Below are 8,543 nucleotides of genomic sequence, written 5' to 3'. Positions count from 1 at the left end.
TCAAAGTTTTTGTCTTTTCACACCTCAACACTATTCGTTTTTCAAGCGTAATCTCCGCCATTTTCAGCGGGAAAATCGCAATTCCCATTTATTATTTGGCCGAAAAATAGCGGTCTAAAAACTGTGAAAAAAAAAGGTGCTTTTCAAGTCTTTCTGTATCAGGTATACACCAGATGCTATTTTTCTGAATGTTAGATTTAGATATAGAGTTCTTCTGGCATTTATTTCCTGTTTTATTGTTTCTTGATTCTAGGGTTTTTCTGAGGAGATTTGGGAGTGAAGATTGGCGCGAATGAACTGAATTTGATGTATTGACATTTAAATTGAAGTGCCCAAACAGCTAGTCTATGGTGGTACTGAAAAATCTAGAACTCTAGAAGCAGAACAAATGGCGTGACTAATGTTTTTGGCGTCCTGTTGGGTTGGGGTTTGAGAACAAAGTAGATTGGATGAACCCATTTGGTTTTGGAACTTAATTCTGTGATTCAGTTGTTATAAAAAAAGAAAGTTGAGCCTTTGAAGAAAAATTGGAAATTTTAATTCAGGTAGTCTTGTGGATTTTTACTTTGAATTTATTAGATTTTGATGGCTCAGCCTAATTCTAAGAAACCAATAAATCAGAATTATAATGTGATGAGTTGTCACTCGAGATCTTTATCTCAACCCACGTTTCTCACTAATAGTGGCTTGCCCCCATTAAGTCCTTTTTCTGGTACTGAGTTGTTGGCTTCTTCAAACTATAGTTTAAAGGACAAGGTGATGGAGGAAACAGATGTTAATCGGGGGCCACCACTTACTCCATCCTTTCCGAGGAAGAATGTGTGGCAAGGTAGTGATGGTCTTCTCCTGTGTAAAGGTCATCAACGTTCTAGCAGTGATGTTCCATTAGGATTTTTGAGTATGATTAAGTCTTCCCCTCTATTGGTGCCTATAAGTGGTCAGGCAGTATTGGGGAATACGATGCATATAAGAGAAAATCTTGGAAATGGTAAATCCATTGGGTTGAAGAGACGAGAAATGGATACAAGTAATGATAATAGGAGCAATGCAGAGGAGAAAGGTGTTAGGAAATCAGAGGGGGAGGTGGAAGATGATTTGTTTAATTCATGGGTGAAGTTTGATAGTGTAGATTCATTGAACTCATCAGGCATTGAGGATAAAGATAAGGACATTGTCGTTTGTGGCACAAAGATGAGTGGTGGTGACAACAACAGTACTGAATCAGAATCTGTCTCTAGGCATGGTTCGAGTTCAAGGGAAGACATCAAAAAGACCACGGCTGGCGATATTGCGCCTCCAGCCTTGCACTACAGGAGTCTTTCAATGGATAGTGCTTTTGGAAATTTGAAGTTCGGTGATGAGTCACCAATTTTTTTGGAAAATCCAGAGGGTTGGCTACCTCAAACCAATTCAATGACTGAAAACTCTTGTAAACTCAACCTGGAGTTTGAGCATGGTCAGTTCAGTGAAGTTGAGCTTATAAAGATTAGGGGAGATGAGATGCTTTCTGAAATTGCCTTCTTGGAGCCCAAACGTGCAAAGAGGTATGGTAGTTACCAATATTCCCTGTGTTATTGATTTTATCAAGTATTTTTTATTGAACGCATTCAATACTTTTGTCTTTTCATCTCAGGATATTGGCTAATCGTCAATCGGCTGCTCGTTCAAAGGAGCGTAAACTGCATTACATCTCAGAATTGGAACACAAGGTGCAAACTCTGCAAGCAGAGGCTACTACATTGTCAGCGCAAGTTACTATACTACAGGTTTGTGCTAACAACGTGAGAATTTTCTGCCATTTTTTAACATTTAATCACATATTTATTGGTACGCATATTTCCTCTTCAGAAAGACTATGGTGAGCTAACAAGTCAGAACAATGGATTGAAATTCCAATTTCAAGCCATGGAACAACAGGCACAACTGAGAGACGGTACGAAGTTTTCTTCCAAAATTATTTTTGTATAGATTGATATGGGGATGCACTGATTTTCACCCAGATACACACTTGCATCATATGATTGTTTCAGCCTTGATTGTATTATGAGTATTCATAGCTAAGCTTAAGAATTAAGTGAAATTAACTTAACTTTTTTGTTCTCAAGCATGTTCCGAAGTAACTGTTACCCCACTGTCAAAATAAGTTACTTTTTTCATTTTTCAAGAAATGAATTTATTTTGCTACTTAATAAAAGCTTTATGCTTCAACAAAAATGCTCTATATGTTGGAACCTAGTTGGTTCTCTCCACTCCCTGTCCCCTCTCTTCACTTGCTAGTCACTTACACTTGTGCTCGCTTTGAGAATGAAGTTATCTTTCTGCATTTATAGCTGAAGATCCCATCTCTGTTACCTCAGAATATTTCATTTCTGTTGAGTTATAGTAGCCTTGCAGCAGAATTCTGAGATTATTTATGAAGCTTATCTGATATGTGCCTTCATTTCGTCAAGAAATTTATTTTTTAAAAAGCTGATAAACAAATGGTGCGTTTTCAGCATTTGGTTAATCTATATCATTTTAATGGGATAAAGCAAATACTGCTAATTTATCTAATAGTGTGGACTTTATCACCATGATATTAATATCATGATTGAAGGTTGGGGCTTTTCTCTTTTGGGGAGATTTTGTTTTCTCTCCCTCACTTCTCCTTTTTCTTCTTTTATTTTGTGTGCTTTAGATCTTATAGTAGATCTAGAAATAAGCTGAACCGAGTGAAGAAATATGATTCCTGTAGCAGACCCAGGAACGTTACTTAGGCTTAAAAAAATGTTTTGCTAAGATTACAAGCTACTTAAATTGAATGTTTTGAAAAGCACGTCTTAGAAACTTTTAAGCTTAGCCAAACTTGGCATTTTTTTTGGGGTAGGATGGGGGTATTATATTTGTCATTAGGACCAATACTATTGGTCATCGTTTATTATTTTCTTCCGTATATCTTTCATAAGTAACTATTATTCTAATTCTTGTATTAAAGTTCAAGGATCCATATTACTCTCTCATGTTTGTAAGCCTATCCCAAAAGCCTGCTGATATAGTACTTACTTGATATGTAATTGAACTTTACATGTTAGTCATTCAAGATTATATGGTCTGTGCTTGGATAAGATGAGCAATCTAGCATGGGAAAGAGAAACAAATAAGAGAGAAAGAGGAGAGAAGAAAAAAGAGTCCGAAAATGAGAGAAATTTACAAAGGAAGGAACTGTAATTCTGATTAACATAAATCCAAGCCCTAGTTTCCCTTTTATATTTGCACAGAAGTTAATTTCAAGGGACTTATAAGACTTCACAAGCGTATTCAACTATCAACTTCCTAGATAATCAAATATAATCTTAGTCAAACTATCTATTATCCTATTTCTCCTTCAATCTCCATCACCAGGCTGCCAGCTCTAAACTTTGAGCTATAAGGCAGTGGATGGTTCAAACAACTAACTCATGAGTTTCAAGCCTGTGCCTCACAGTGTCATAGTTTAATGTATGCCAGCATTGTGTGATAGGCATGTTTGGCTAAACTTAAAAAGTTTATTAATAAGAGTGATTTCACTTGAAAATAATATCGTTAATTCTTTTTCTTTCTGTCTATTGTATTGTCTTCCTTCTTGGCTGGGAATTGGAAACAATCCTTTACTTTTTCTTACTTGGCAGCTCTGCATGAGGCATTGACCACAGAAGTTCAATGTTTAAAGAAGGTATTGACTGCAGAAGTCCAATGTTTAAAGCTTGAAAATATGGATCTTAAGGAAGAAGAGAGACTGTCCAACTTCATGGTGCATCAGGTGCCCCTGAAGCATCACATTTTCCAGATGCAGCATCAGCAGCCAAGTCAAATCCAACTATTATCAGTTGCAAAATCCATTACACCAACAACTACAAGTACTCCTGCCTCGGCATAGTTGTCTGGTTTCAAGGCATGGAGTGGTGAGTCTCAAGTTAATATTACGTACATTTGACCATTCATGATAAGCAACACAGTTTTCTGAGCTTGATTTAGACAATCTGTTATACCACATATTTTTGTCTTTACTCCATTATATTTATAATGATTTACACAGTGAATAAATATTTTGTTCATTGCATTTGTTTTATAAAATATGAATTTTATATAGACTCTAAGCTAGGGTGTAATGCTCGACTCCCTCCCCTCTTCCCAAAAAAAAAAAAAAAATATTTGGCCTTAGATGATTTGTAGTTGATTGAAACAAGTTCTAGTGTTCCTTAAGCATTTGTGGCTATTTGGGATTATCCTTTGACCTTATGCTTTGTGTGAATTTAACCCCCTTTTTTTTTGTGTGTGTGTATAGATACATGAAAGAATCTTTGTTATTTCAGTTGAGTGGCAAATTGTCCACGCATTAATTTTCAAAAATTTCAATGTTTATTGATTTTTTTAAAATAAATATGCACTTGTAAAAGAATATTTTGAATTAACATTGAAAAGATACGTCTAAAATGGTGCCCATTTGAAAAGCTTTTTAAATCATTTAAATAAATATGCACTTGTAAAAGATGTCTTTGTTCTTATTTAAATTCTTTTCTTGAAGATGGATTAAGATGGATCAAAATACATGTGCACAATGTTAGGTCGTCTATAAATTTTACTATAGCACATTGTCGTTGAAAACTTAATAAAATGTGGACTTACATTGAGAAATATGTCCACACTATGGAAATGCCTTGGTTTGTGAAATGTTGCATTAAAAATCATATTCGGGTCATTACATATTCTTATTGTGAGAACTTGTGTATTTTTTTAAATCAAATGAAACAAGGTGATTATTTTCTTAATTCGAAAGAAAAATCTTATTTAATGTGGCAATTTAAAATAGTTGTGGTTGCGAAAGACCTAGTTGTATTGGATCTTATTATTTATGAAAAGAATGAATTAATGAATTTATAGTTGTTGCATTGTCTTATCATTATATTAGATAGATCTTGATGTTTAATAAAAAACATGGGTCCTAAGGATATGTAGTAGTTAGGGAGGACGTAAAGATGTGCCAGGGGCCAGAGTCGGGCGTGCTAGGCCTAAAATCTCTTGGCCATGTGACCAGGAAATGTTGGGCGTACCATGCGTAAGTCTCCTGGCCTTGAGGCCCGGAGATGTTTGTTTTACAAACTTTTTGCCATTGTTCTGTTGCTATTATTCAAGGGGTGGACCTTGGACATGTGGTGGTGGCAGAATTTGACTTATAAGCATGCTTGTAAAAAAGCTTAGCAACCTCATGATCTTGCTGCTTCAACTTGCTTGTAATTGTAATAATTTCTATCGAGAAAAAGAGTGAAAGGAACTTTGCATCACTTTGTATTTTATGCTTTTTCCATGTGAATGGAGGCTCCACACACCTTATTAATGTTCAATTCAGAGTCCAATCCCCTGTTGCACCCTAAATGCCCAGTTTCCACTTATAAGTAATAAGCGTCATTGTGACATTCTATCCTGAATGATTAGTTTCAGCATCAGCATGGTGGAATGTTACTTTTTCTTACATATAAGTGAAGATATAGGGTAGCGTGGACTGACCTGCAAGGACGGCCCACAGCACAGCCTGTACTTCACCTAGCCTTGCTTGAGCCGTGCTCAAAGTTCACATTTTGACATTCCTAAAAATTTTGATGTTAGATTAAGAATGGGTCATACAATCATTCATTAAAAGCAAAGCAAGAAAAGGGAGAGAGACCTCACAACTAATAGAATATGGGAGGAACATTATTATAGAAACCTTATCAACATAACTTATTTGATTGAATTATTGCCATGTTGCCTTTTTACTACAAGACATGTACATTTCATTACATGTACAAATGGTACGTTCGAATACTATATGACATGATTGATTGGGCATATTAATGTTTGTTGCCTTGGATCACCCCCTCCCATGATAGATACTTCGTTTACTCGTTTGACATAGCTTCTTGTTGTACACTATGGTATAGTTGATTAGATTGAAGTTTTAGCTCGAAAGTTTAGAAAAAAGAAAAATTAACGATATTTTTCGTAGAATTAATAAAATGTAATGTAATATTATACTATACGACTTCATGGAATGAATTAAATATAATACTATCAAGAACAATCAATTTACACGTCAATAGGCTTTTAATATTCTTCAATCAATTATCTATTCACCGGTTGCATCATTTCATATAGGGGTGAAAAGTGGAGCGAGTTGAATTGACTTGTAAGTCGTAAGTAAAAAATTTCTTTTTAAAAAATATTGATGAGTCGCCTGCGTTTCATGGGGAGAATTGAATTACACTTTGATTAACCAAGTCAAGTTGTTGATGAATTGAATCGAACGGCTCGACTTATCCCGCTTCACACCTATAATTTTACATATGACATGCACGGACACCAGCATAGCAATGCACATTATAGTGTGTTATGCTATTTGTATAAAGTATGTTTACAAATTTAGTTGACAAAATAAGTGTCGGAAAAATTCAGGTCATTGATTTCTAATGATTTAAAAATCTATTTTCGAAATAATTAGTGTAGATATTACTTTGTTATCTAATTTTATAAACCCACTTTGTACATATATCATAATTTCATTACAGTCGCACAAAACATTAATCCAAACAGAATAATCCTAATCCAATGATAATTGGATTAATGTGTCATCTGAAGTGTGGCTCCCAATGTCTGACACGTGGAAAATGAGGACAGAATTGGTGTCAACAACAGCAAATTGGTGGGGGGTATCCGAGGAGCAACATTATTAGACAACCCCGTTTTGTCTGACCCGTTGGTTAATGACCTACTTGGACGGGGTCCACCTAGGACCAAAATGAATCAAGAGGAAATTTCATAAAATGTCCATTTTTATCTAGTCATTTACAAAAATGTCTACTATTTCAAAAATGTCTAATTTGAAAGAATTTAGACCAAAATACCCTTATTAACAATTTATAATTTCACACTAAGACAAAAAAGGGACATTTTTGCAATATTATTAGTGGTTAATAAAATTTTGACACATAACTTGTCATATTTATTTCAAAAAGTATATATGTCAAATCATAATAAATGCTTTGTTTTTCATTGATTCATAAATGTCAAGAACGACATTTTTAAATGTAGAGAAATGTCATGTTCAAAATGAAATGTCATTTTAGACAACTAACGGTGTTCAAATGTCGAGAATGACGTATGAAATGTCAAGAAATATTATTTTAATGTAGCTTCTCATGAAAGCGACTTCTCAAAATTCTTGACAAATTGATAAAAAAATCAAATGTCGAGAACGACATTTAAAATGTCAAGAATACCATTTCAAAATGTAACTTTTCATTAAAACCATAATAGATAAGTTGACATTAAATTTAAATGAGTGGACATTTTTCAACTCATACCCATAAAATTGGACATTCTTAAAAATGCCCCGTGAATTAATTTAGTAGTAGTTTTTTATTTTTTAGTTTTTTTGGGTGACAGTAAATGTTACATTATTGTCTATATTGATTTCCGACTTCAATCAATGAGAATATATAATACTGAACAATGCGATTCGTTTTTATATGCGAGCAAAGCGTTTTTTCTAATAGATAAGAAAAATCAAGGAGAGTAGAAACATAGTTTATTAAACGAACTTTACTATTTGTATACTAATTTTTGACAATTTAGTTGATATTTGTATTGTTGTCAAGTGTCAATTGAATGGAAAAACTGTTTGAAATTTAAACTGTCCAATAAAGTAATGCCACGTGATAAAGTGTAAACTAAAGTATGCACAATAGTGTACATGTAATAAGGTTTGTATTAACACAATTCCATCGTCTATAATAAGTGAAAGCAGAATAAATGCTTTTAAAACTTGACAATAAAAGAGTTGTAAGGAAGTTGAATAGGTGTTCTTCAAATAATGTTGTTAGCTACCACCCCATGGATCAACATATTAGATCAATCAAGTAAATGCTCTAAGGGTTTGTTAAAAACTTACTATAAGTGAACTTTGTAGTCATAGCAAAACTTGCTCTCAATTCCCAACTCAAATTTCTCATATTAAAGAGGTAATCAAAATTATATGATTTATTTTTCTTTCAACTTCTTATTATCAACCTTGCACCTTTTAGCTGAGTATGCATAAGTTTGGATTTTATTATTAGTAAATTTTAAGAGGAGTAGTGATGTGGACAACAAATTGTGTGGATAATAGTGAACAGTAGTTTAAATTTGTGGTTGAAGTTAAAGTTTAATTTTGACTAGGTAGTGGAAGTTCTTTACTAAAAATATTTTCAAAACGGAAGCGATAGAGGAGGATGGAAGTGCAATAAGATCAAATGATTTTCTCGTGTTCAATACAGAACAACAAAAATAATAAAGATTATAGTCCTATGAAATTATTATCTTTGCTAAATTTAGAAATGTTGGTTTATGTCGTGATAGTGTTGCTTTTCAATTACCCTAAAGATGTGCAATAGAATTCTATAAAGAATAGCTAACTTGATTTCTTGACACCTTACAAGAAATGTGTATAAGGCGAACGAGTGTTAAATAGGTCAGGTCGAGTTGAGGTGATTGACTTGCCCATCATATGAGTT

At 33.9% G+C, this 8,543-nt stretch overlaps 1 protein-coding gene across 1 annotated transcript; it reads left to right on the top strand.

Annotated features, from left to right (window-relative positions):
- Positions 1-4,078, top strand: LOC111401291 (probable transcription factor PosF21). The gene is made up of 5 exons (XM_023028968.1): positions 1-162; positions 254-1,544; positions 1,634-1,766; positions 1,849-1,933; positions 3,648-4,078. Exons 2-5 carry the CDS (start codon positions 586-588, stop codon positions 3,893-3,895), a joined length of 1,425 nt encoding a protein of 474 aa, XP_022884736.1. The 5' UTR covers positions 1-162; positions 254-585; the 3' UTR covers positions 3,896-4,078.
- The last annotated feature ends 4,465 nt before the right edge of the window (positions 4,079-8,543 follow it).

Source organism: Olea europaea, chromosome 10 (genome assembly GCF_002742605.1).
Source record: "Olea europaea var. sylvestris chromosome 10, O_europaea_v1, whole genome shotgun sequence".
Classification (NCBI taxonomy): Eukaryota; Viridiplantae; Streptophyta; class Magnoliopsida; order Lamiales; family Oleaceae; genus Olea; species Olea europaea.
The sequence above is the reverse complement of the archived record's forward strand: the minus strand, read 5'-3'. Positions and strand labels throughout refer to the sequence as shown.